The sequence below is a fragment of the Nannospalax galili genome, unplaced genomic scaffold, assembly GCF_000622305.1.
Source record: "Nannospalax galili isolate Female #2095 unplaced genomic scaffold, S.galili_v1.0 scaffold104, whole genome shotgun sequence".
Classification (NCBI taxonomy): Eukaryota; Metazoa; Chordata; class Mammalia; order Rodentia; family Spalacidae; genus Nannospalax; species Nannospalax galili.
Genome location: NW_008353596.1, coordinates 57,989 through 85,926, shown reverse-complemented (window position 1 = coordinate 85,926; position 27,938 = coordinate 57,989). Strand labels below are relative to the sequence as shown.

Here is a 27,938-nt window from a genome sequence, read left to right as displayed (position 1 = left end):
TGGTAGCATTAACTGGGACTCTGGAAGACCATTTCCCCCCTTTGGGAAATCTAAGGCAAAGAAAGTTTTTAAACTTCTGGAATCTATCATCTATCTATCTATCTATCTATCTATCTATCTATCTATCTATCATCTATCTATCTTCTATCTGTCTATCATCTATCATCAGCTATCTATCATCTATCAATCTATCATCAATCTATTTATCTATCATCTATCTATCATCTATCTCTCTCCATCCATCCATCCATCCATCCATATATTTTTTCTTTTAATCACTGTCTGAACATTGGGGAAACCTATTTGTCAGGCAACCTTCCTGTACCAACAAGGAATGGGAAGGCATGCTGTGAGTTTCACCTCTGACAGCAATATCTTCCTCTAACAAAATGTGGTACACAGACAGCTCTGTTTCCAGGACACTAATATCAAACAAAAGCAATCCAGTGCCAAGGGGCTTCCCAGAGCTGTTCCAAACCTGACTCCAAGCAGCTCTGCACAGCTCATGACAAAAATTCATATTCTCTAAGACTGATCTTTCGACCTTGCTGTGCTCAGATCCACTTGAGGACAGCAAGAGGGAAATGCCAAAGCTGGTTTCAGACCTGCAGTCATCAGGTATGATACTGATGGGGTGTGGGAATTCCAAATCAGTGGTGAACAGGTTCTCTCTCCACACAGTTCCATCCCAGCTGGCTCTGGGTCTAGTCAGGAGTCTGGCTCCACCTCACAGAGAGCAAAAGAGATGACTCCCTCAGAATCCAACACCCTATGTCTGCTGAAAAAGCCACACTGTGCTTCAGCTGGCTTTAATGCCACTGTCACCACCATCCTCTTAATGTTTTGAGCTGTCACTAATGCCCAGCATGATGTCTCATCTTCTAATCGGTCCCTTTTATTGTCAGTTTGAATTACATGTTATAGGGAACCAAGTCTCAGAGAACACAGGATTTACTCAAACCAGGTTTGAACCCAACTCTACAGACTGAGCTCTCAACTGCTAGATGCTTCTGTAGAACCACCATTCTACCACCTTAGCTTTTTCCCCTTAGTCCCCATGGCTGCTCAAGTTTCCTACCTAGCTCTCCCTTCCTGCTCTGTGTAGGGGACAGCAACCACAGACTTTTGTTGGCTACTTCTTTGATAAATAAAGCTTTATTGAACCCCCCCCCATGCTCATTCATTCACACTCTGTGTTTGGCTGCTTTCATTCTGCCATGGAAGAGTTCAATAGTTCAGGCAGAGTGGACATGGCCTACAAAACTACAAATATTTACTATCTAACCTTGATAGAATAACTCACTGACTCCTCATGGGGTAGATAAGACAGAGTCCATACTGAAAGCTTAATTTAGCTCATACTGAAATCCTCCCCGTATCTGTGCGTGTGTGCGTGCGTTTTACAGATAAGAAAACTGAGGCTTGTAAAGTTGCAAGACTTTAGCCAAGGCACAGAGCTAGAATTCAGACACAGGCAGTTAGGCTCCAGAGTCTTCTAACCACATGGCACTCCTGCCTGCCATGGGTCTGGCAGTGCCTAGGATTAGCCACATGGTGTCAAGCAAGGTATGGCTCTGCCCATGAAGAGTTCTGTAAGGAAGTAGATGATGCCAGTCCAGGTGGTGAGCACCTGGGTGTAGAAGGGTTAGGGTAGGGTTGTGAAAGCCCTGGGCCATGTGATTGTTCATGCAGGCTTGAGGAGTACCACACATACTTATAGCAGCTAATACAAGGGAAAAGCACCATAGGAGAAGGCTGGTGGCCTGACATCATCACTTCTATGGGAGAACATGTCTCCAAATCTACCGTGGGTGGCCTAGTATTCTTCGTTATAAGCAATCATTTAAAAGGTAAATTGGTGGCCCTAGGCAGTCTATTCCTTGTCCCCTAAGGGGGTAGCTCTGTACCAGGTGATTCTTGTTAGAGGTATGTATCTACACTCAAGGAAGGATGACATGTCTGCTCCTGTCTCCCTTAGCCTGGGAGACCATGAATGTAACAAAAGGAAGAAGGCATCTCCATGCGCTGCCAATGCAGAAAGCTTCCTCCATGGCCCTACAAATGCCGTTTAAACAAACGCTTGCACAGGCCAGAAGCTCACTGCCACGGGCCAGTGTTGGATCTTCATGGGGGAGTTTCTGTCTTTTGGTGGAACTCCATTCGACCTCTGTGGCTCTCTACTTTGAGGCTGTGCTTCTCTGAAAACATAGGATAACCTTCCTTCCTGCTCCCAGACCACCACATCTCCCTGTTTGCTCTGGTTAAGGGCTCATATTCCATCAAGCTTTTCACTGTGATGCTCCCTAAAAATCTCTTCAGAATTCTCTTGCTCTTAGAGTTTGGGCCTGAAATTTTAGATATGTAAGAACATTCATGATTAGTATGCTTACAATAATATTTCTGAGAGCTCAAGGTTATGAAAAAGTCTGCTCTTCATAATGGTAAAATATGCTTCCCAGAACTGAGTATTAATAAGGCTTTGTCTCACTGAGTTTTCCCTTTCACTTGCTTTGCTAGGAAGCTCATGCCAAATTTTATGCTCAAATAGTTTTCTCTCTCCTAACTTTACGTTCTGCCTCCTATTTTCAGTTAACTATGATCACTTTTGGTTTATAGGATTTGTGTTTTCTTCTAAATTACCTCATACATCCACTTCTGTGTTATCTATTGATTCCCATGCTCACTGTGTCCAATAAATGGGAGGTCTACTTTACAGATGAGGAGAGAAGCCTTTGTTGGCTGTCCCCTGTTGACCCCAATGACAAGGCTCCAATAATAATGAGAAGAGCAGCCAACATATAATAAGTGCTTTGGGCCTGACAGGCACTTCTCTGAATGCTTTATGGGTGTGTCACCTCATTTAAAGCCAGCTCTGAAGGAATATTATTAGCCACATATTAAGAGGGGAAAATTAAAACACAGAGAGGTTAAGCAATATTTACCCTCCAAATATAGAAATCAGCAAAGCCAGCCAGCATGGAGACCTAGGCAGTCAGTGCCCAGAAGAGAGAACTCAGTTCACAGAGCTTCACCACCAAAACCATCAGACACTTTGCTGGGATTTAAGGACTCTTGGTGGTTCAAATGAAGCAAGCCAGACACAGCAAATCTGGACCTGAAAGAATCTGAACCTCACTCTTGGGAATGCTGCCGTAAACTTCTGGAATTACTCACCACTGACCACCCAGAAGCAATAGTTTCTGGCTTCCCTACCATCTGTCCAAGGCACTGGGATCTCCTGCCAATTTCTGTGTCCTTAGGCAGTCAGTCAGCTCAGATCAGCTCTGAGAAACAGAGTGGCTGCCCTAGCCATCAGCCCAGCAAGCACTGGGGCAGGTGCCCAAAGCCTAGCTGGGTGCAGGATCACTCACATGAAGGTCCCTGTTGATACAACACAAGGGCAGGGATTGAACAGGATAATCTCTAGGCCAGAAGATTGGGAAGAAGGAAGAGAGCCAAGACATCTGCTGGCAGATCCTCACACTCTACTATGTGCCAGCCACTACTTACAGAAGCCAAATGAAGAACCAAGCCCACAGAGGTGAGGGGACTTGTTCTCAGTCATTCAGCAAGTTGTGGTATAAGCACAGGACCACCCTCCTAAGGAACAGGCCTCACAAGTAGTCAGAGGTTGTTCATTCCAGGAGACAGGTTGTCACCTTGTGAGTAGGCTCAGGGCTAAAACTCAGGATATGGAGGAAAGGAAAGGCTCTATGGTTGGAGTCTGGGAGTAACAGGACACTGAAGGGCTCTAGGGAGTGTAATCCTGTTGTTGGGGGAGGATAAAGGCTTACTGGCAGACCCACAACCCCCATCTAACAGCCAGGACAGAAGACACTCAGATCTGTGTGGTTAGGAGGGAGGATCCCATCTCTGCATTCCCAGACATGTGTCACTATCATGTAGCCTTTCCCTGTCTCCTTCACTGACTGGTGAGAAGTGGACTTGGGCTGGCCTGGACTGTTCTAAGACACCAAAGAGGGAAGGAGGACATGGACATATGAGGTATTTTATGTTTTTGTGGTTCGACCGGCTCAGGATATTCTTAGTATTAGATAAATCCCATGAACCCATCATGTAAAGGGTAACTAGAAGGCCCCTGTCACTTGTGATTTGCAGATGGGGATTCTGTTCTAAATGAGGCAAGTGGGGTTTCTGTTGTGAATGAGCATAAAGAACATATCCCAGATTAGGGCATGATTCTAGCTGTGTGTGGTCTGAGGTGCCTGTGGAGAAGACCAGAAAGGGATAAAAAAGAGGAGGAAACTTCTTACAAGAAGCCAGGAGCATCCTTGGTTCCATGGGATACCCAGCCCCCCCCCCCCCCCCCCCCCCCCCCCCCCCCCCCCCCCCCCCCCCCCGAGAACCACAGCAAGGAAGCCAGGGAGAAACGGGGCAGCCCTTTCCCCTAAGACTTCATTTTTGATACTGTTCCAAGTTGCACTTTGGATTTGCAAAAGTTTGCAACACAGTCTCTCAGACCTCAGTACAGTGCACACCAATCCCACGCATGATAGCTACCATGCTTAGCAGTTGCTCTGAGGCTCACGTGGTGCTGGGCACACCACTGACCGTCTCAGAAATGAAGTGTGGCCCTTTAATGGCACCAGAGCCCTACACTTCTTCCAGCCGCTGACTGCCTTGAGTTCTTGTTCATCTGCTATGAGATCAGAGCATGAACTCCCCCTTCCCTTCCCTTGTGAAATTTCTGCAGTGTAGGCAGGGATCCAGAAGAGGGAAAGTCTTTACCACAGATTCAGGCAGCAATCTGCAGCCTCACCAGGAATGGCACACTGCAGAGTCCAGGGCTGTCATTTGTCTCCGGCATGTGTGCCATTCTCTGTCAGGGACGGGTAGGGGTCCCGCCAAACCATTTGAGTCATTTTACTGATTCCATGATGGGTACTCAGCTTCCTCCACCTCCCATGGAAGTTCCCAGATCTTATAAAGTGTTGCAACTCTTTTGGCCCTGTCAGACTCTTTGGTCAAATCTTATCTCACTATTACAGTTTACTGCAAAATGGGAGGAATGATGCCTGCCTTATCAGACCTTGAAGGGAGGCAGGCATGAGCCTCCTTTAAATGCGTTGAAAATGCTAGTAGAGGTACCAAAGAGCAGGAGGATGCAGGGGTTTTTCTTATTTTTAGTCTAAGGACTAATGTTTTAATCAGGCAGATATGTCTATCAACACAGGAGCAGAGGGCCCCTTGGAATGGGAGATGTCTCTAAGATAACCTACAGGTTGAGATCACCAAGTGTAAACTCAGACTAATTAAGAGGAAAACAGTGTCCCAGGTGTCACACAACCAAAGAACATGGTCTTGAGTGGAGAAGGTATTTCTAGCCTTCTTTACCACAATTGGATCCTAGCCCCCAATGAAACAGAAAGTGTCTGGCCTTCAACATTGACAAAAGCCTTAGGAGTGGATGTAACAATTCTACAACCCCTGGGAACACATTTATGGCAATACAAACCATTGGCTGGGAACTGTGTGTCTTCAGTCATTCCTGCCCACACCCATCTGACACACAGTTACTCCTCCTGCGATAGATTCAAAAGCTCCCGGGTGCACTCACATACATGTAGGCAATACACTCATACACATAAAATATAATAAATAAAATAATTTTTTAAAAAGCTCCCAATTCTTCCATTTTTCTGAGCAGGCAGCATCTCAGTTTGTGGCCCCAGAAAAAAATAAATAAATCAAAGGCAAACCAAAGAAATAACACAACCTAAAAAGTAGTAAGAAAGTTTCCCCAGTCATGTGATAAAATAGAAACACACTGGGAAAGAGCAAAGAAACCCCAGGGAGGAACTCAAAGATAGACCTCAAGATACTCATAAGCCAGTGCTCTTTGATTTTTGAGAAGAAGTTGGACCAACTGGCTGACAGGTGCAGCTTTTCCCCTGGAGAAATAAAGCTGGAGGTGACCTTTTGTAAATACCAGCAGGAGCCAATGCCTCTTGCTGGGACACTGGGAACCATGGTATAGTCCTTGCGTGGCTGACGCCCTGTGTCCAAGATTTACATGCTGGGTCCCAAGAGATGCTCACCACCACCGCCTCCCCCTCCCTTGACAAGAAACCTCCAAAGGGATGGATTTTTAACCTCAAAACACTTCTTAAAGAGTCACAGAAAGGAAAAGTGAGAGAAGGGGCTGGGAAGGAGAAACATAAAGGGAAGACATGGAAGGGTGTGAAGAAGAGGGTGAAAGATGGGGCCAAGAGAGCAGTTGAGAGAAAGGGAAGATGATACCATTGGAGAAAGAAGTGAGGGCTTGTTCAGGGAAGGAGAAGGGAGGATGTGGAGGAAGAGGGAAACTAAGGGAGAGCTGAGGGAAGAGGGAGGACTTTAGCTGGATCCGTGGCATTTGATTTCTTAAGCTGAGCTATGGGTTCATCCTCCTTGCTAGACTCATTATATCATAGTATCCTCTGTGCTGTTTTGCATGTCTGAGACATTTATTATTAAAAACAAAGGACAAAGGACAAGAAAGAGAATAAAGATTAAGAGTGGAAGGAGGAGGCTCTTTCCACAGTTTTTTTGGCAAACGCAGCAAGTGGGCTGCAGTGATGGGAAAACAGTGACATCCTGAGCTGCTGGCTGAGGAGCATCCCCCGCAGAGGAGAGTGGAGGCCCTAGCTTTGGCATCTGCCTTCAACTAGGCATGTCACCTAAGTCACTCCACCAATGTTTCCCACACTCCTGTAACCTGCCAGGAACCATGCTGTTCTGGACACAAACCAGCAACACTGGTCTTCAGGCGTTTGCAGGTAGAGGGGAGCTGTTTATATATAGTCTTGCTATAAAAGGAAGGGGGTTGTCTCAGAGGTTTTTTTTAGGATGGGTTGCTTGGAGACCCCAGATTGCAAGGTGAGGCTCAGAGTGACTGGGTATCACTCAGCTTCCTCACTTTTTCTAGAACAGCTCCACTTTCATTCTGTTGCGGAGATTGGAACACTTCTGAAGCTTGGATTTGGGTGATGATTCCACTAGAAAGGGAAATTTGAGAATCAGTGAATAAGATCTTCCACAAGGGCTAAAATATAAAGCTCTTCTTTATTTCTATGGTTATATGATTCCTTGAAGAACTCTCACTGCAAGAGTGCATTCATTCATTCATTCAGCAAATGCTTAGAGAAGTTGATGCAGTGAATGGGGGAAAATAGAGAACACACACAAATAAGCTAAGAAGGCTGAGTGCCCACTGTACATAGGGACAAGGGAGGGAGAGAGAGGCTAGGGAGGAGGTGCTGGGTCTGACAGGCTAGGAGCTGAGGCTTCACATGAGGAGATCAGCCTTGGAAGGTCTGGGGAAAGATCAGTCCAAAAATGGTAACAAAAGCGAAGGCCAGATAGAGTATAACTCTGGCCTTCCAAGACCAGGAGAACCAGGTTATAGAGCATCTGGGAAAAGTGGTGAGAGGTAAGAAGGGACAGGAAGATGGCAGGCCAAGTGAGAGTGGGTATGGAAGGCTATGCAAAGAGCTTAGCTTGAGTTAAAGTACAGTGGGACACCTTTATGGGACTGCAAAGAGGGGTCTGGTATGATCAGACTATACTGTGTGAAGGCTACTATGTGGGGGAGCAAGAATGAAAACCACTCTGAGTGGTGCAGACATGAGATAAAGGGACCCAAGGATAAGCAGTGGAACTTAGTGAAAAGGCCCAATGTGGCACATGGGAAGTGAAAAGATTTCATGATCAAGATATATCCAATAACTTTTGAGATAGAAAATACACAATTTTGGTTCTTATTTCACCTTTCAGAGCCTAATTCTGCCTCAAATGCATTCATTTTGATAATTTCAAAATAGTCAGTTCAGTTCCCTTTGTTTTCTTAACCATGGGGTGGGGTGTAGTTTTATAGAGACACAAAATATGTGTGTTCCCTTTTGAAAAAGCTTACTGAGAATGTTGCTGGGGCAATCTCCAAATTGGAAATACAGCTGAAGACTTGGGCCAAAGCATTAACTCTTTGATTTTAGATGGGTGTGCAATAACACCCACGAACAGCTTTGACCAAGCAATTAACTGAATACAAATAGAAGGGTCTCGAGATTGAACTGTAAGACCCAAGGGTGAATGATCAACAGTTATTTTGAAGAGCCACCCACACAATCAGCACTGTGCCTGGTACTTCAAAGGAATATTACACATGTCCCTCTCCTTCAGGAATACATTCCCCAGCTTAGAAAACAAGACCAACACATAAAATAGTTTGCTGTCTAACCAACTAAATGAACTAGAATGAAGACCTGGGGTCCTGAGGCTGGTGGCAGGCTCCAGTTCCGATGGAACCCTGTGACTTCAGACAAGTCATCTAATTCTCTTCTTTAAACCAGGAACAATGATTGCCTGCTTCCCAGTGGGGATTCTGTGAGATCTGAAAATGTTTGGTAAGTTATAAAATGTGGTATAAACAGTAAGGGTTACTAGTGACTCCAGTACAGAAACAGAAGAGAGAAGGCAAATGTCAGTAAATAAACCTGTCTGAGGAATAAAAACTAAGAGCCTCCTACTCAAAACTTTCCAACGGCTTCCCAGTGTCTAAAATGGGGACTGGCAATCTATGAGCCCACTGCACCGCCTGCTCTACAAGTTAATCTGTATTAGAAAACAGCCAGAGACATCTGTTTATAAATTTCTCACTTCTTTCTTACCACAGAGACAGTCTTGAATGGTTGAAATAGACAACTGTGGGCAGCAAAGTTGAAAATATTTACTATCTGGCCCTAAACATAAAGTTTAAATTCCAATTAACATGAAAACAACCTGATAGTTAAACTGAGGCTTGCATACATGAAATGAACCAAATTTTTCTTCCAAGCCATCCCCAACTCTGTAACACATTTGGTGTTACTTTCTATAAGCCCATTCCACACCTTCATGACATTACAAGGTCATTTCCTAGTGCTACGTAGGGATGCAGTCTGATCCCTCTTTAGAATCTGCACCATGTCTATTACAGTGCGTACATCTAACTGGCTCCCAAAAGTTTAGCCTAATTCAGTCTGAGTCATATATTGGGGAATCATAATATACTAAAAGAACGGGCATGTTTCATCTATCCCTGAGACCTATTGCCAATATATCATTGAAAGGAAAAGCGGAAGCAAATTCATTCTTAATAAATATGCAAATATTTATTTACTGCTAACTATAAAACCTCTTCAAGCCATTGGATGTAGTGGCATGTGCGTGGAGTCCCTGATACTGGAAGGCTGAGGCAGGAGGATCACTTGACTCCAAGAAGTCATGGCCAGTATAGATTTCATATATATATTAGAAACTATTGTATGCCATAGAAGGCAAGACAGGGTAGATAATATGAGATTAAGTCCTTCTGTTCTATGAAAATGCAATTAAAGTCTGCTCCGTGTCAAGTTAGGGGCAAGGGTTGGGGGCTCAGAGTAGACTGCCGCCATGCCCTGTTTACAAGGGGTTTATAGTTAGTCTAGTGAGACAGGCAGAGTGTCAATCCAGGCAGTTGAGAACATACCAAAGTGCATGAGGTGCATGAGGTAGGAAATGACAGGGCAAAGAGCAGGGCTCCTGGGCATGCCTCCCACGTATACCTCCTCGTCAATGGACCTTCAGTTACTATGGCAAGAGAAGGCAGAAGGCCCGAGGCCCACTCACAAGCATTTCATGCCTCCATTTGCATTCTGTCTGATGAGCTAACGTTGACCTACTTAGATACCTTTTTGGTTGTTGTTTTTGTTTTTTGAGACAGGGTCTCCCTGTAGCCCCAGCTAGCCTAGAACTCACTACGTAGACCAGGCTAGCCTCAGTCTCATAGAGATCCACCTGCCTCTGCCTCTGCCTCGAGTGTTGGGGTTAAAGGCATACACCATCACAGCCGGCTTTTAGATACCTCTTTTAATCATCACAATTCTGTTAGATTTTTATGTAAGCCACTTCACTTACTCCAGGACTGCAAGTAGCAGAGTCTAGTCTAGGCCAATCATGAGCCAAAGCCTGTGAGGTCAACCTTCCATAATACCACCTACATGCACTCCAGAAAAGAGAGCTGGGAAGCCAGTCCAGAGAAAGCTTAAAGTTTACGGAGGTGGCATTGAAGTTCACTGTGCCTGGCAAATGGACAGGCACTAACTCTCTGAGGATCATCCAAATGTGGGCAAAAGTATAGTTGGAATACAAACAGTTTGCGTTCAGTTAAGTCAATAAACAAAGGAAACCAACAAAGTGTTGCAAAGATCAGCACTGACTCCCAGGCCCTAGGCCTGCAGCTGGATCACTCTGGGGAATAAGGTCCTGGACTCTGGCCAGGTTATTAATTAAGCCCTAACCACCAAGGCTGAAGGAATTCCTTACCAATTAGTGGACAGCTGGGAGCCCATGGGACCTATGGCCTCTAGGAGGCTGTTCCTTTCAGTCAGAGGAACTCAGATAAAGGCTCCAGTGGGCAATGGAGACAGAGGAGTTGGAATACACACACACACACACACACACACACACACACATACACACACTTAACATTGAACTTAAGTGCATCACCCCATAGGATTCATTTTTACTTACCAAAAAAGTTATAAGCAGTGGGGTGTAGTGGCACACACCTTTAATTCCAAAACTTGGGAGGCAGAGGCAGGCAGATCTCTGTGATTTCTAGGCCAACCTGGTCTATACAGGGAGTTCCAAGTCAGCCACACACACACACACACACACACACACACACACATACATACACACACACAAACTTATTTAAAGTGAAGATTATGCATTTCCTAAACTTATGCCCTGTCAAGGACACAAGCGTTTCCACATTAACGTGCTTATTCCAAGTTTCAGTTTCAAGTTTTCACTCTTTACCTGAACTAAACATAGTATGAAACAAAAGAAAATTTTAAATTCCCAATCTCTAACAAATTTTATGAGAATGAGACAATTAGACACAAAATTTCCCCCACTTTACTAGCAATGGTTAAAAACAAAACAAAACCGTCCAAACACAGTGGCAGAGACACTGGTAAAGGGTCTCACATACGTAGTGCTCAGACTGCAAATTTATAAAACCTGCTGGAAGGCAAAGCTGTGAAGTGGCAATTCAATGATATGTTACATATAATAGTTCCTTTGATTCACTCCTTCTTCTAGGAATTTATTCCAAGGAGATAAGTAGACAAATGTTCTAAAGTCCACACATAAAACATGTTACTTATGGCATTACTAATAACACCAAATATTTAGAAAGAACCTAAATATCAACAAATGGATATTATTTAAGGAGATCAAGGTATGCTCTACAAGAGAGCCCTGCTGGCCTCACTAGAAGGATGGGAGCAGACTGTAAGGCATGATGTGGAAATTCTTTCGGATTGTTGATTGAAGAAAAGGCTTCCTGTCCCTCACTCTATCCACGAGTACAGCATCTACACGCACTGCACGGTGACAGGCAGAGAATGAGCTGATTCTGCACAGTGGCTCTGTGGGGGTATCTGGCAATTTTCTTTCTTCTTTCTTTAAAAATCTATATTATTTGAACTTTTATACTGAATATATGGTATCTCTACAAATGGAAAATCAACTATATTTAAAGGTCAAATGCAAACTCCTAAAGGTTACATAGATTTCCCAGAGAATGAGCAGCACTGAAATCAGAATAACAGCTGGTTTTCAGGAGAGTGTGGAGGGCGTTTGAAACCTGCTGCTAGACTTGCATGGAATGACTGGTCCTCTAAGCCAAGGAGAAGGTGGCAAAGCCCAGCACTTAGGAGCCTGGGTTCCAGTGCGAGTCCTTAGGCTCAAAGATCAGCTCTGCCATTTGCCAGGTAAGCAACTTAGGACAAACCACTTACCCTTCTGCCCCTCCATACCCTCATTTTATAAAGTGGGGAATTGATAGCATTTGCCTCTAAGAGTGTCATGAGGACTAAGAGTAAATGAAAAATACCAATCATGGTGCCTGGCACATAATCAATGGTCGTTACACACTAACACAAAAACCAGCTTCATACAATTGTGGCTTGTATGTGTTAGTGTTTTTGGATGACGCACCAATGAACAGTTAAAATAAAAAAAAAAGAAGGGAAAGGTTAATTAGGCAAAGGAATCCATAAAATTAGTCATGGGGATGTCTAGTCTGTGAAGTACAAGGTGCAGGGATGAATTCAGGCATGTGATGGTCTCACCAATCTCAGTTGCTCACTCTACAAAAATGGGGATCAAGTACAGGGGGTCATGTTGCAAATTTAATGCCAAATACCTATACAGCACTTGGTCACAGCCAGTTTTCATTACACACTTGTTACTATTAAACAATCATTATTATTTAACTGAAACAAGTAGTAAGTTCCTTGTCCCCACAAGTATCCAGACAGACTTAGCTACTACTTAAGAAAGGGGCTGCACCCCACTCATTAGGCAAGTACCCTAAACAGCAGGGTGGAGAGTGTTATAAACAGTTCCTCCTTAGGAGGAAAGAATCCATACTTGTGGTGGAGAGTGTTATAAACAGTTCCTCCTTAGGAGGAAAGAATCCATACTCAAGAAGCCAACACCTTGGTCTGTACAGTAAAGTGGGGGTGTCATATATATGATGTCTCTCTGAGACATCCTAGGAATGCCTAGGAATATTTGTCATGTACTTCCAGGCAGGCCGTGAACTCACCTTATCTCACACCACTTTGGTTTGTTTTGTTATGGCAAAGTTAGATAAGGACAGTCCCCAGCCTCACATTTCTCACATCTGGAGTGATTCCCCAAACATACCAGGCAGATCCCAAGGGACAGAGCCAAAACCTCCTGATTTGAAATTGCAGACATTTGGGTTCAAATTCTAGTTATTTACCCTCTATGAGTCTTGAGTTTTCTCATCAGTCCAAGAGAGATGATACCTCATAGATTTGTTGTAAGAATTAAATGAGATAGTTTAATGCTGGAAATACTGTGCAGTAGTATTACAGAGCACACTGTTTCAGTCCATTTCAGATTCTGGCTCTACCTCTAGTTTTGTATCTTTTAGGCCCATAACTTAACGTCTGTCCTCAACTGTAAAATGGGGACAATACTATCTATCACTGTAAGAGAGTTTTGTGATGAGTGAACAAGACTTGCAAAGTGCTTAGAATAGCACCTGTCATATCAGTAAATGTAAGTTGTTATGATTGATGTGGGGAAAATCCCCAGCATGGTAAAAATAAGTGTTCAATAAATGGTGGCTGTTATTGTTACAACATACACGTTCCTCAGAGAATTTCATGCACATTTATCTCCTGGAAAGCAATACAAATGAAGATGTTAAGGGGAAGTTGTGTCCTTAAGTAAATGTCACAGTCACAGCTAGGAGAAGCATGCGTTCTCTGGTCCCTGCGGGGTAATGAGGACATCCACCTGCCCTGCCCATGCCCAGGCTCTCCTCTGCTTCCTGCAGACCTGCCCTTCACTCATCCATTCATCCTTTTGGCACATGACCACTAAGCACCTACAGGGAGCCCAGAGGAGAGCTGGAAACCCAAGCACTGAACATCCTCTGGAGTAACAGGGTAGTAGGTGATACACATTAAATAAATGTGCACATTAATGACTATTTAGTGAAAGCTGTGACTTGTGTCATATGGGATGTGATGACATGGATCCCTTGTGCTACCATTTTATAGCCATGTCCACTTCTTCCTCTCCCCATCCTGGTAGTCATTAACATGCTGTCCACTGTAAGTCTGTCATGTCAAGAATGCTATGTACATGGACTCATACAAAGCAACCTCTTAAGGTATCTTCTTTTCACTATCCCATCCAAGTGGTATGTATATATCAATATGCTGTTCCTTTTTATTGTTAAATAATATTTCATGTGTTGGGTGTATCATAGCTTATTTAACCATCCATCTACTGAAGGAATTGTATCTGGCTCCTGTTTGGGGTTGTTGCAAAAAAAAAAAAAAAAAAAACCTGCTGTGAACAAAAATTTCTTTTACGAAAAGGGAGTAAGTAGAAAGTCATTGCACAGGCCCCTTAAAGAAGTGCTATTTCTGGTGGGCCTTCGAGGATGGAGAAGAGCCAGCTGCATGATGGCTGCCAGTAGAGGGAGGGAGGGAGGGAGGGAGGGATCCAGGTAGAGAGGCATTTTGTTTGAAGTCCCTGCACCCACAGGGCACCTGGCTCACTGAAAGCAGCAGCACAGCGGGCTGAATCCTAGACATTCGCACTCCTAAAAACTCAGCCAAGAGGCTAGAATTTGGTGACTGTGGTCTCTTCCCTTTCAGGTGCTCCTTGCCTGTTGGCAAAGGCTGTCTGGGCTCAGAGACTGACCCCACAGATCCAGCGATTGTGATTCTCAGCTCAACACCTCTGAAAGAGGCTGCAGATGTGGCTCCCTGCCCACATGTGAACTTCAGCCAAGACTCCCCTACAAGGAGCTCAGCCCTCTGCATCTCCTGGATACCTGAATTCTGCCCTGGTCACACCCTACTGGGTTTTGTAAGACTATTTAGGAAGATAAATTTCCCTCAGTAAAACACAGAGAATTGGAATGAAAAAAAAATAATGGCCCCAAGGGAAGAATTTGTGACTGACACAAGTGGGGAAGATCCTTTAGGAGCATCATGTATGGTCACAGCAGCAGAGCCCCAGGTCCTCTCCATCTCCGCCTATTTATATGCTACGACAAGAAGATGTATTTAAGGCTCCCATATTTTTGCATTAGAATTTGATGCTCTGGGAAAAGCAGCCATATGTTCTAGACATAGCAGGTTTCTATTGGAATTCACACATTCTGAGTGTGGCACTATCCTCCAAATGGTACTTTTATTGTCTTTTTTCTTAAGATAGCAAGCTTCTTCTAGGGTCAGGACTGCCCCCTGGCATTCATTGATACACCATCCATCAGCTCTCTTGGTAGGTCAGGCATCTCAAGTTAGCCTAACTCGCCATTCGTCTTCATACTAATTATGATTGCAACGGCATGATATTTCAACTACAGGGGACACATTACAGATAGCTCCTACGTGGAACAGTCAGGCTGGGAATGGCCGGCAGGGCTACTTGTACTAAGAGGAGAGGACGGCTAGCTCCTGTCTGGCCATTCTCCTCGTTTGAGACATCATCATTAGATGCTGCTCTAAAGACCTAAGGGAGATGTGCCCAGGACAAGTGCATGGTCCCGTTCCTTCCCACTGAGGCTCAATGGCCCAGCAAAGCATGAAAGTGAGGCCTGTGCTGCTGAAGCGAAACAGTCTTGAGTCGGTGGAGCTTCTAAAACAACCTCACCACCGCAGGAGCAAATCCCAGCAAGTGCGATTCAAGGAAGATGGAAACACTAAGAGCCCAACCGGACTAACCGAGGTCGATGGCCAACCTCCCGAAGACCCAGGTGTGATGGGGAAGACACAGACATCCAGGCACCATCACCCTCCTACCTACTCACTGTCCTTCCCCAGGTCCCACAAGGCAGGGGGCTCTCGGAGCATTTCCATCCAGACCTCCCCCAGTCTCAGGAAGCATTTCCCAGTTTTCAAAAGGAAGAAACTCACAGCTAGCAAGTCTCTGGTGGAAATGCCAACAGCATCCCCAAGTGCCATCCAGGTCAATGGCAACCTCTCTGAACAGGACATCGTGTCCTCTGACCTTGCCTACCTGAAGCTGGCTCAGCATCTTGAGGATGGGCCTCGAAGGGTCAAAATGTCCCACCCATTTCCTCCTAGGATGCCCAAGGTGCAAAGCAATGGACCTGTTAGCATCTGCCTTGAAGCTGGGACTTGGAGAGCCTTGGAGAAAACAACAGCTGCCATTCAAGTCCCAGATGATATTTACCACAGTCCAACCTGGGACACTGGAGAGCCTGCTTTCAGGCCAGACAACTCAGCTGAAGTCAGCAACTCCCTACCCCCTTTGGTCACCACGTGTCCAGGTGATGAGAAAAGAGTGCCGACATCAGATTCTGAAAGATCTCCCTCCTGCTTAAATGCCACCAACAGTGCCAACACCATGCCAGGCACAGGGAAACTCACACCTGAATTACTTTTGTCCAAAGACATCTCCGATGACACAGACCTTGGCCCTTTCTCATCTCAATCAAAGAAAACATGTGTTCCCTCACCACCACGGACTCACAGCTCCCCTACACCTGGCTCCCACAGCCAGCCAGTCCATGCAGGAAGAGCCTCAGATTGTCTAGCATTAAGTGACAATCACCAGGATCTGGAATCACTCAAAATTAGCAGTGCGTCTAAGTCTGCTGTCATGTATCAGGAGCAGGTGACAAAGCTCCCTGGCCTGTCAGACAGCCCAGAGCTTCAGACTTTTCTTGGAAGTGATCACCTCTCTTTCTCCCTTCCGAGGCATGAGAGCAAACCTCAGAGCAGTAGAGAAACTGGTGGTGGTAATCATAGTCACCTGGCACGGGGGGAACTCTGTGACCTCCAAGGCCGGCTACAATCTGTGGAAGAGTCTCTGCACTCAAACCAAGAGAAAATTAAAGTCCTACTGAATGTGATTCAAGACTTAGAGAAAGCCCATGCTCTCACTGAAGGGTAAGGTGAATTTCTTTGTGTTAAAAACTACTGGGTGAGGTTATCGGTTGGGAAGGGATAGAAAGTGAGTGTGGGTCACCATGAGCAACACATTTCCAAGATGTTCGAGGTCTGTTCTTTCCCCACAATGACTAACACCTCTATCGGCTCTGCCTGGGTCTTGTTAATCCTTTGCTTTTGGGGGCTCTGGGTAGACTCCTTTTGTTATGTGCTTTGTTTCCAGCTGTCAACAGATTGAGGAAAGGGACCAGTGAAACCCAGGAACAAAAAATGACTTTTTGGTCTTTTTGAGGCAGGTCTCCCTGTAGCCCCAGCTATCCTAGAACTCACTATGTAGACCAAACTTATTTTTAGACAGGTGAGGATCCAGTTGATAATTGATTGAGGGAGTAACAGCAAGCAAGAACTTCCCATCCTCTGAATTAACTACATTTGCATTGTTTTAGTTCTATGTGTGTTTGTCACAAAGGATTTGAGGTGGCCACTAAGCTAGGCTTCCTCTCTGCTGACTTGGGACTATCGGCCACTCATGAGAATGGGGCCAGAGATCTGCAGAGAAGAAAATCATGGCATGCTTTTCTGAATGACAGGTTCAGCAGTGTGTGTAGAGGGGCAGGTAGTATTTGTTGAGGTGTAGATTGCTCATACCTCTAGAAAGACTAAACACCAAGAGAAGGCAATGGCTGAAGCGCATCAGAGTTGGAAAGAAAAGTCACTAGCTGGCAGTGGCCAGTAGGAATTAGAATCCATACTGCTTAGGAGACAGGGCCCTGTGATGACAGAGAGAAACATGAGTTTCCATACTGTCCTGTATTCACTTGAAAAATGCCTCATCTTTCAGGATGCTGAGCAGTAAAATCACCTGAGATTTTAAAGTATTAAAGATGTACCAACCCCTCCAGAAATGTGAAGTCTCACTGTCACAAGCTCCCTGTTTTCCTTGTTTGTAATGGTCACATAACTTCAGGGCATCATGGAAGCTGAGCTGTGGGGCCTAAGAGATGGGTTGGTAGAATGTGTGTTTCCTGTGGCTTTGGTCCATGAATTTAAGGTGCATATCTTCTGTCTTGTAGACGCAACTTTTATCGAACTGGCCAAGATCTCAACAACTGTAGCACCTGCCAGAACACAGCGTGCATCATATACAGGTACCAGCCCCGCACCGAGGTCTTCTCTGCAGGGCGCAAAGTCAAAGGTCCACAGAACATGCTAGCAAACTTGCCTAAGAATGGAAATCTGGAAGAAACAGATGAACACCCGAGTCTTAAAGCACAAGGTGTTTGTGAACTGTTCACATCTGGTTCTGAGGTGGGGGCTGCTGTTTTCTTAACTCTAGAGTCTAGGGTGCAGCCCTCCACACCCATAGGTGACCTTGAACACAGGCACCCAGCTAGCTCATTGTACATATCTGCATCTGAAGTATTAGTCAGGAGGTGGGTACTACGGTTTGGGGAATTTCAGCCATTTGCCCAACTCACGTAGGGCATTTTCTTAAGAGGAGAAGAGATCAGCCTCAAGACTCACATCCAGATCTTTCTCATTCCCAGTCTTTGAGCTCCGTTACTTTGTCCCACTGCCTCGTCCTCCACTATAGCTCTCTCTGCCAGTCCTATGTGTTAACAACTGTGCTGAGTACTTTGTATTCCTTTCTAAAAATGCTATTTCCTTCCCATATAGGGCAAGGCTGTAGTAAAAGGGATGATTAGGACTGGTACAAATGTAACACCAGATAGTGGTAAGAGTACCAAACTTAGAGCAAGCCAAAAGTTCCATTTGAATCCCCAAGCCTAATGTCAATCTGCTTGGCTTTGTCTCATTTTCCTTGGCTAGAGAGTGGGAACAATGATTTCTATTCAGAATTGCCTTAGGACAGTGATACATTAACCTTTGAATGCCGAATGCCTGTTGGAGCTGCAAAGCTTTGCACACACCCAAGGCCCACCGCTGTTATTACTAGAATGATCCATGTCTCCTCAGCTGGAAGCCCACTTTGGGTAGCACAGCGGAAACATGGTCAGAGCAGTCATTTCAGTTGATGACATCTAATTTGGTTTGACAAAAATGTATGGTTTTGCTTTCTGCATGACTTTTCTCTCTCCAATGAAAGTAAGGGCCTGAGCAAGCTGCTGCCTTGTTGGGCTGCCTGTGTCTTCCTTCGGAGGCTTCTAATTGCCCCTGGCAGCATCTGAGATCTCATCCAAGGAGGCACTGTGCACCTGAACATCATCCTGGGCTTACATGGAAGCAGGGCCTTGGGCATCTGTTTTCTCACTGAACCCATCAGCTCACATAGAGGACCACATATTTTCACAGGAGACTTAAGATTGTTCACTAAGCAACTCCCAAAAGAAAAGCACACCTTTTACTTCAAAGTGAAATCCTGCCATAAAATGGGGTTCTCGAGAAAGGCCTGTGGAACTACAAAGTGCAATAGCAGCCTCATCAATTGCTACCCTTTCTTTGGCTTCTTTTATTTATGTCTCATATCTTAAGCAAATTAATCCTAATTACCAAGAGGGCAAAAATTATTACATGTCTAGACGGAGAGGGAGGGTAAAAAAACTATTCGTAAGCAGGAGGAATTAATTTGAACTAACCCCCACTTACATTTCGGACAGTCTTCCTTCAGGTAGTTGAATGACGTGTATTCTATTACCTTAAGTGATTTTTTAAAATGTCTTATCTTAGTAAAAGGGCAAGTGGTTATTTTCTAGTCTACCATGAGTTTTGTGACCTTCCCCTAAGCAAGTCATTTCTGGCTTCTGAGCTCTCCTCATTTGAGAAATGAGAGCCTTTAATTAGATGGTCTCAATGGTGCCTTGTAGTTCTGACAGTCTGTTATTCTAAGGTGAATTAAAAGTGACAATATTTGGTTAGACTGTGACCTTCCACCAAGTCTGAGAATGTTGGCATTTTTCTAATACTTACTTCCAACATCCCAAGCAAGCATTCTACAGAAAGTTAATTCCAGCTGGCTTTGTACACCTTCATGTCCTCCTCCTGTTCCAGGAGAACAAGCATCATTTGCAGTCGGCCCTCAAAACACGTGGCCCTCATTGCCATTCAAAGCCAGACTGTCCTCCCAGACAGTATCTGTACCCCTGCATCTAAACCACTGTGAAGGAGCGGGCAATTAATTTGATGAAAGCAAGAAGATCAGAACAGCATCTCTGCTATGGTAACAGTGAGAAGATGAGAGTTGTCATTTTTTTTAACATTTCAAATTACTTCAAACTTGTGTTGTGTCCTGGAAAGTCGGATCTCAGAAGCTAATGAATAAGTGATGTGAAATACTCATCCGCAGGTCTCTGTCCCTGATGACGATGGGTCCAGTACCCATCACTGTACATGAAGTACATGGTGCATGATGGATTGCTCGTGAGGCCTTTCTTCCCTAGAGATGTTGCTAAGTTAGCAGCACATAAGGTTCACTAAGTGGTGCTGCCCACAGGACTCATCAGCCAAAGGCAATGGCTTCCTGCTCCTCTCAAGACACATGATGTCATTGGTTCTATCCAACGTACCCTCTCTGGCCCCTAAGCTACCTTTGGTTTTTCCTCTTGCCAGGGATTCTCCCTTAAGTAAATCCAATATCACCAAAGAGCACAGCACCAATACTGATGCCTAGAGACCACAGGCATGGCTCTCTAGGGCTTCAGAGGATCCATATACCAGAGAGAAAGACTTGAGTTTCTTTTTGGGTTTGTTTGAGTTTGCAGTACCGGGGATTAAACCTAGGGCTTTGCGATGCCAAGCCAGCACAGTAGCACTGAGCTATACCCCCAGCTCTGTATTTTTCTAACTGAACTCCCAGAGGAGGGGTGGGAGTTGGCTGTACCCTACCTTAAGCTGGTTTTCAGGCTGCTCAGTCTCCATTTGCTTTCCCTAAACTTTAATCCCAGGTCAATTTACTCAAAGGGTTGTATGAATGCCACTGGTGGTTCCCAAGGTTAAATAACACTGAATTACCTACTAAGAAACTTGTTCTCTTTTCAAATTTATTTCAATCCTTCTGATTACCCGGAAGGGAAAATCTCTGCTAGGTGTTGCTGTTTCAGTTCTTTCTAATGCATGCTTATCACGTTCCTTTGCAAAGAGAGAGCCAAGAGCCGGCCTGCCTCTGTCTCAGGTTCATGGCCCTGGGGAAGCAACAGTATACAATCAGAACATAGTATTTTAAACTTTATTGAAGCTTTTAACTTACAAAATTAATCCTCTTAAATATTCATGAGGAATGATGTGAGTCTCCATTTCTGAAATGATACTGTTTGATTTGTGTAACTGTTTAAATTTAAAATGTCAACCGATTTAGAGAAGAAAAGATTAGGAAAATAACTGTGAAAATGCTGTGGGGAATCACAGGAGTGACCATGTGTAGTGGGGCACCCCAGTACTTCCAGCACTTGGGAAGCTGAGGCAGGAGAATTGTTGCTAACTCAAGGCCATAGTGGGCAGAAAGAGCCCCACAAAGGTTTAAGCCACTGCTTGAAGTTTAGAAGACAGCGTGATCCTTTTCTTCTTCTCAAGGGCATGAGGTCCCTGTGAGATGCGTCCCTCCCCCTTCCCTCACCCTGTGCCCTGCTTCTCCAGCCATATCTGCCTGCATTTCATCTTCACATTCACTCTAAAAATAGTCAGCAGAGCCTCTTTGGAGGACTTTGGCTACATGGCTCATGCATTTAATTTCCAGATGTAGCTCCCAGGAAAAATCTACTTGATTTAAGTTGTAAAATGCCTTAAACATTTTCAGGGAAAATAACAGGATGTCTTCCCCCCCCCAAAAAAAATTTCCATCTACCATCCAAGCATGTTGCTTAGGTGGGTGAAGGGAAATGTTGGCCATGTAATATTTGAGCTAGGGGAGGGGGTAGGGGTTAGATGAATAGTTTGGGGCTATCTGGAAAGGATGCTCAACTTCCTATCCTCAGCCTCTTCTCATCCCTTCAATGACACCCATGGACTTATATCTGTCACACTTTCCCTTACCCCTTTGAGATGATTTTCTCTATGTATGTTTTAGATATTCATACACACACACACACACACACACACATGTGTAATTTTGAACTAACTACATACATACACATGCTTAGTGTCTATCAGTTTCCTTTGACTGCAACAAAATACCCGAGGCAACTAATAACTTTAGCTCATGGCTCTGGAGGTTCTAGTGCAAGCTTGGGCAGCCCCATTGCTTTTAGCCTCTGGTAAGGCATCATGTCATGGAAGGAAGGCATCATGACAAAACAAACCACTTACACCATGAGCCAGGAAGCAGAGAGAGATTGAACTGAAGTTCACAGTTCCCTTCAAGGACAAGCCCCCAGTGACTCAAGAACTTCTCATAAGGCCCCACCTGCTAAAGATCCACAGGAGCCCCTAATTCCATCACCCTGGAGCCAAACCTTTAACACATGGACCCTGTGCAACAGTCATTGAAACCACAGCAATATCCTAAGTCCATGCTCTACTCTTCATTTTCCTTTAGAAAATTAATTCCCTTCCCACATTATTTTAACTCCATAAAGGTTCCCAAGCCTCCCATCACTTGTCATTTGCTCTTTTCCTTACAGCGTACATCGAGTTGGCTACTAACTCTGCCTGCTATGTCCAGCCCCCACATGCCAGCTCCCCTGTTCTGACTAAGCAGAGATCCTCATCATTTGTCAATCAAATGCTCATTCGTCTTTTTTCCCAGTAGGCCCTAAGTACTCCTCCATGTACATTGCTAAATTATGCCTGAAAGAAGAATATAGCCACCTTATTGCCCTGCTAAACAGTCTTGCCCTGGTTCCCATTGATTTTAGCCAACTTCTCAAGGTATGCTAGAGTCTTTTACCTGCTGTGTCTTCAGTTACTCTTGGCTGAATGTCCCATCATGCCTCAGTCCCTTTGCACATATTCCCCCTACTTTTCTGGACTATTTCCTGTTCCATGATTCTTTGTCTGGATAGTCCCTTGACTTGTCAGAAAAGCCAGTTCCTCCCCAAGAAGGACCCAAGAAGGATGCCATGGCCTGCTCCTCTGCTATGCCACTGACCCTAATCAATTGTAACTCAGTGTTAGATTTTCTTCCTCCAGTACAGCACCAGACCTTCAGTTACTGGCCAGTGTGTAGTCATAGCTGCTGCTCAACAGCAGCTTATGAAAGAAAGGGGTAGAAGTTAAAAACAGAGGGCTGGGGACAGCAAGGTGGAGTCGCCCCAAAATAAAATCATTGTTGACATTTGCGTGCAACCCCACCTTTAGTGGGGACCTGGGGGTTGTGATAATCAAATGTTCTTATTAGGAATAGAGGACCTCTGTGTAGTAGGTCCGCTGTGGATCCTTTGAGCAGAATCAAATAATGACTGGATGTGGCCCATGAACTGGAACTGGAATACTTGGAACGCTACATACTTGCAATGAGATGGAACATAATCAAATCTGCAGATGACTCAGACCTGCTGAGTTTCACAGGACACTGAGATCCTGTTCTTCCTGGCCATCTAGCATTACTGCTCAGGACTTCTGTACCAGCTCTGGAGGGAAGGTAAAGTGACTGTGGAGAGCCACAGAACTCCCGTGAGAGGCCATAGCACCCTTGTTATGGTGTCTGTACAGTGACGATCTCTAAAGTGTTAGAGCTGCAGGTTCTCTTGGTAAAACATGAAAAACTCGGGGTGGGAGGCAGATGCCTAAGATAGGCACATCCTGACTCCAGGACCCCCAGAAGATGTGAATTTACCTGGCAGAAGGGACTTTACAGGTGTGATTAAATTAAGGACTTGAGATGAGAAGTAAGTGAAGAACCTGGATGTTATACAGAGATCCTCATGAAGGTAAGGAGGAGACTGGAGAGTAGATGTGGAGACAGTCAGAGGCCACACACAAAAAGCCGGAGTGAGCAGGTGGTACATTTCCTCACTGAGCCTCCAGCAAGGATGTGCACCACGTCACACCTTCACCAACAGTGCTGGAGGGCGTTGCCCCCAGAATGGGAAGAGTAAAAGTCGTGTTTTGTCAAGCCATGAAATTCATGGTTATTTGTTTAAGTGGAAATAGAAGCCAGTCTTTTCACATTAAACCCCTATAATATATAAATTCTGCATGCCCCATTGGAGACCAGCTTATCAGACTTGACCACTTTTACAACTCCAACAGCTAAAGACAGGTGTCTACTGAGAAGAAGCTTAAGGGAAAGAGATAAAGAGAGCTACTAGTAAGTAAGCCAACACCTACTGATCATCTGCTGTTTACTGGACAAAAATGCCTCTTTTTCCATCCACATAATCTTCACAATTATATAGAATACATTAAGATGCCCCTATTGTATAGGTGAGGAAACTGAGGCTGCAGCAGGACCAAGCACTCGTACAGCACTCAAATTAAACAACTGAAGCTGAATAAAGAGAGGGTGCTTACAATGCTCTTGGAAGTAGTTACAGAAAGAACAATCTCAGAACTCAGTTCTGACTGTAGCAAGCCAGATTCCAGAGCATGCTGCCTTTATGGACCAGACCCCTTTGATGGCTGTTAGAGCTAGTTAGAATGCTCTACCATTACTGGGTCATTAGTCAAGGGCATCATGAGGCTTTGCAGTGAAGATGCAGTCTCTAATCAAGAGTCTCACAGCACAACAACAGGTTCCCCACTTCAGAGGCCCGTGTCTCTTAGTACAGTGGGCTGGGCTCATGCCCAATCCTGCTGCCTCCAAAGGGACTGTGGCACACCCCTCAGAAAAGTGAAGTTGGAAGATCGCAGAATGAGCCAAAGTCGAGGTCTTGAAAGAGGAAATGACAACAGATTTCTGAGATTTCATGAAAGCCCATCTATGAGTAGAAATATTTTGCTCACGAACTATCCTAGAAACTAGAGTTGCTTTGTAATATATTCTTGGAAGGATGAGTTATCCTTCTGCTTGGTCCTGATTTTAGAGTTACATGGTCACACATAGACCTTCTCACCTGTGTAAGGAGCCATGAGAAGGAGGCCGAGGGGAGGCGAGGAGGAGAGGGGGTGTTGTTCTTGGAGAAAGCACAGCTTCTGACACCCTGTTTTCAGACCACTCCAGGGCTCGGGACTTGCACTATACCCTGCTTAGGGGAACTGTCTGAAGTCTTTCTCTCCTCCCACATTTCCCAGATCCTCAGGCCTCATCTGAGATGAGGAACCTATTGGCAATGCAGGCTGACATTTCTCGTGCAATTAAGGTTAAGGATAAATAAAGCCTAAGTTTGATCGTCAGCAAAGAGCTCAAAGGCTGGGGCTCTGCTCCCTGAGAAGTCCTGGAGGATTTGCAGCAGGTGCCTGACTGAGTGGATATGCCAAGTGCTGACCATCACAAATACAAACGCCCTTCAGGAGAGGGGTGTGATCATCTCATGTGCTCAACCAAGGAACACACAATGCTTAGTGCCCAGCGGGAGCCCTGAACACAGGCTCTCCTTGCTTCAAAAGCCACAGACCACAAGTGCTTTATTTCTATTATCCTCACTGTGACATCTCCTCTGCTTCCCTTGGAAGCAGAAGAAAAACCCAGCAGATACTCAAAGGAGGTCCCCTGCAGGAGCCTCCCTTTGTACACAGCACGCTCATTCCTGGGGCTTCTTCCTCCTGTTTTGATAGTGAAGGTACATGACAAAGGCTCCCTGGCACACAGGTCACAGCCTCACAGCTGTGCACCCTGCAGGAGAAAAACAAGGGCTGCACTTATGGTGTAAAGAGAGCCTCAGAGAGCTAGTGAGCTGCCCAAGATCATGTGGTTGGTAGTGCCCAGAGCCCTTCCTGTGTTTCTTTCTAAGGCTAGGCTATTTTGCCACTGGGCCTCAGTCTTGCCTGCCACTTAAAGCTATTACCAAACCGGAGAACAAAGTATTTCTCTAGAAATTGCAATATGCCTCAGCCCTGTGGGTTTAGCAACCAACTCTCCCCTTGAATTATTTAGTATTTTTCCCCTTTGTTGTTTATGTTCTCCCAGCATGGAGGCAGGTGAGCAAACTGAGAATGGAGAGAATCAGTCTTCCCATTATAGTCCTTTCTCTGGCCTGCAAGGAGGTCTGCAGAGAAAAAATGTTTATAATGCATTCAGCGAATCCATGCTTCCTAGTAGTCACAGGTATATCCGTGGCCCTAATCAAATTCCAGTATGAACTGTGTACCACACAGTTTACACAGTATGACACACTTTCTCAGTGTGAACATTCAGGAGACCATGAACGCCATGGTAATGCCATCCCACATCCCCGGCCATTGGCTACAAGCTTATTTTAAATGGCATCTTTGGGAAATAGCCATAAAGTATAGGGTCCAGGGAGAGAGCTCTCAGGTCAATGTGTTAATACCCAAGTCATTTATTTGTCCTTAGTCCCTGCCTCTCTTGGTGACTGCAGTCCTCTCTTCTCTCTAGAGTGTAAAGGGAAAAGAGCAGGATTTACAATATCAGCAATATATCTGCAATAAAAAGCGAAACCTACTTTAATGCATTAATAGCTAAAGAGGCTGAAACATGTCATAAATACAAAAATCAAGCAAGTATTTCACAGGAATAATAAGAGGGTGCTATGGGCACACAGGCTGCAAATGACCACATGGTGACCCACCCTTTACTTCTTTGCCAAGTTCATATAAAAATTGCTACCACTCATTAAACCAGCCACTATGTCAGACATTTTGCTGAACACTATCTGTGAGTCATCTCATTTTAGCCTCCAAGTGGCTCTGAAATGTGGGCAGGATTATTATTCCCATTGTGTAGATGCAGAAACCGAGGCTTAAAGAGTTTGAATTACCCAAAATCCTAGCCAGCCAGGACTCAAACCTAGGTCCTGCTTACAGAAGACTTCCTATCCTCTATCTCCTTTTGACATTGCCTCTTCAGTTAATATACTTGTTCCATTTCTGAGAAATGACTCACTCTGAAAGCTTAACAAGCATTCGCTGTCATGGAAGTATAGATTGCTCTAAAGGAAAGAGCTCCACAGCTTGGCTCTGCTTATCTGTGATCCCAGAGGAGAGTCTGTGATCCTCCAAGGTGTCATCAGCACACAGATGCCCTCGGAGAAAGGGCGCACTTGCCAAGTTGCGTCCTGTAAATAATAACCAACCAGTCATAGAAAAAAAGTTTTAGGAACACTATCTTTTGCACCAGTGCTGGGGGATAGGGTCTACACACCAAAGTTACTTTGCTGGACTGTAACTCATCCTCAGAAACACTTTCCAAAGTGATGTGATTTGCCCAAGTAGACAGGAACCAGACCTCCTTCCTTGGATCTATCAATTCCCACAGTTGATTCTAAAAGAAAACTCCAGGAGACCTTTTGCAGTTCTATAGCCTTTCTCGAGAATCCCATTTTATGGGAAGATTTCACTTTGAAGTAAAAGGCATGCTTTTCTTTTGGAAGTGCTTAGTGAAAATGGGGTGCTGGTGGCCCACTGGGAACACCAGCAGCCAAGACCCAAGACCAGATTAATGATAGCTGAACCCAGGTATAATTTTAACTAACCTGTTCCCTAAGCAGGTTGGGGCGCTTCTTTTCTGGGTATGTGGGTTCATTGCTAAGCCTCCTCTAAAGTCTAGAAAATTTTGCAGGGTGGAAAGTCAGCTGGGCTGGAGAAGACCCCACATGTGGCCCAGCCCAGCAAACATCTGGCTCTACAGAAGATTGTGGATTCATGCAGGAGAACCAGACCTTTGTTCCCACCATACTGTACCACCTCCATATGCTCTCTTCCATCCATTCTCCCTTGGGTACGTGTAACTACTGTCCTTCAGTGCAGTGTGTTTTGGTGCATAAGCTTCAGGAATAGATAATCAGGATTTGGACACCCTTAGCAGAATACTGATCCCTTCTGTCTCAGTATCTTCAATTAAGAAATGAAGATATTATTTCACGAGACTGGAAGAGTCATATGAGGGAATGTTACCTTGCAATATAGTGTCTAGAATATAGATTTCACTCCACAAATGATGTTCATTCTTCTTATAACTGTTAGTTTTGCCCATTTAACGTATCATACATTCTAATCTAGCAGGTTGTCACTGCTGCTTCTCCTCAGGGCATGATCCTGACGTGGAAGCATTTGTCCCTCTTCTTTAGAGAGAAAAGGGAAAGGACTGGGGCTCAGGAAGCCAGGTGCTGTGGGATGGATATGTGTGCCTTCCAAAATCCATACATCAAATCTTAGTGTCCCAATTCATGGAAACTTGGAAGGGGGAGGTTATTGTGTTAGGAGAGTATAGAGCCATCATAAATGAGATTGGTGCCTTGATAGACAAGATTTAGAGAGTTTACTGTCCCCTTCCTCCACTTAAAGTTACAAGGAGAAGATAGTCATCCACGAACCAGGAAGCAGGCTCTCACCAGACACTGAATCTGCTGACATTTTTGATAGCAGATTTTTCAGTCTCCAGAACAGATACATTTTTTCTCTTGTTTGAGCTTCTCTCTCTCTCTATAT

General features: G+C 44.8%; 2 protein-coding genes across 2 annotated transcripts in view; one reads left to right on the top strand and one right to left on the bottom strand.

Moving 5' to 3' along the window:
* Nucleotides 1-27,938, bottom strand: part of Dock2 (dedicator of cytokinesis 2) — a 260,786-nt gene that overhangs the window by 182,348 nt on the left and 50,500 nt on the right. The gene's annotated exons all lie outside the window — the stretch shown is intronic.
* Nucleotides 1-27,938, top strand: part of Insyn2b (inhibitory synaptic factor family member 2B) — a 109,679-nt gene that overhangs the window by 75,253 nt on the left and 6,488 nt on the right. The window contains exons 2-3 of the mRNA XM_008850734.3: nucleotides 14,235-16,499; nucleotides 17,573-17,647. Coding sequence (XP_008848956.1) covers nucleotides 15,154-16,499; nucleotides 17,573-17,647 — 1,421 coding nt within the window. The 5' untranslated portion in view covers nucleotides 14,235-15,153. The remainder of the gene's footprint in view (nucleotides 1-14,234; nucleotides 16,500-17,572; nucleotides 17,648-27,938) is intronic.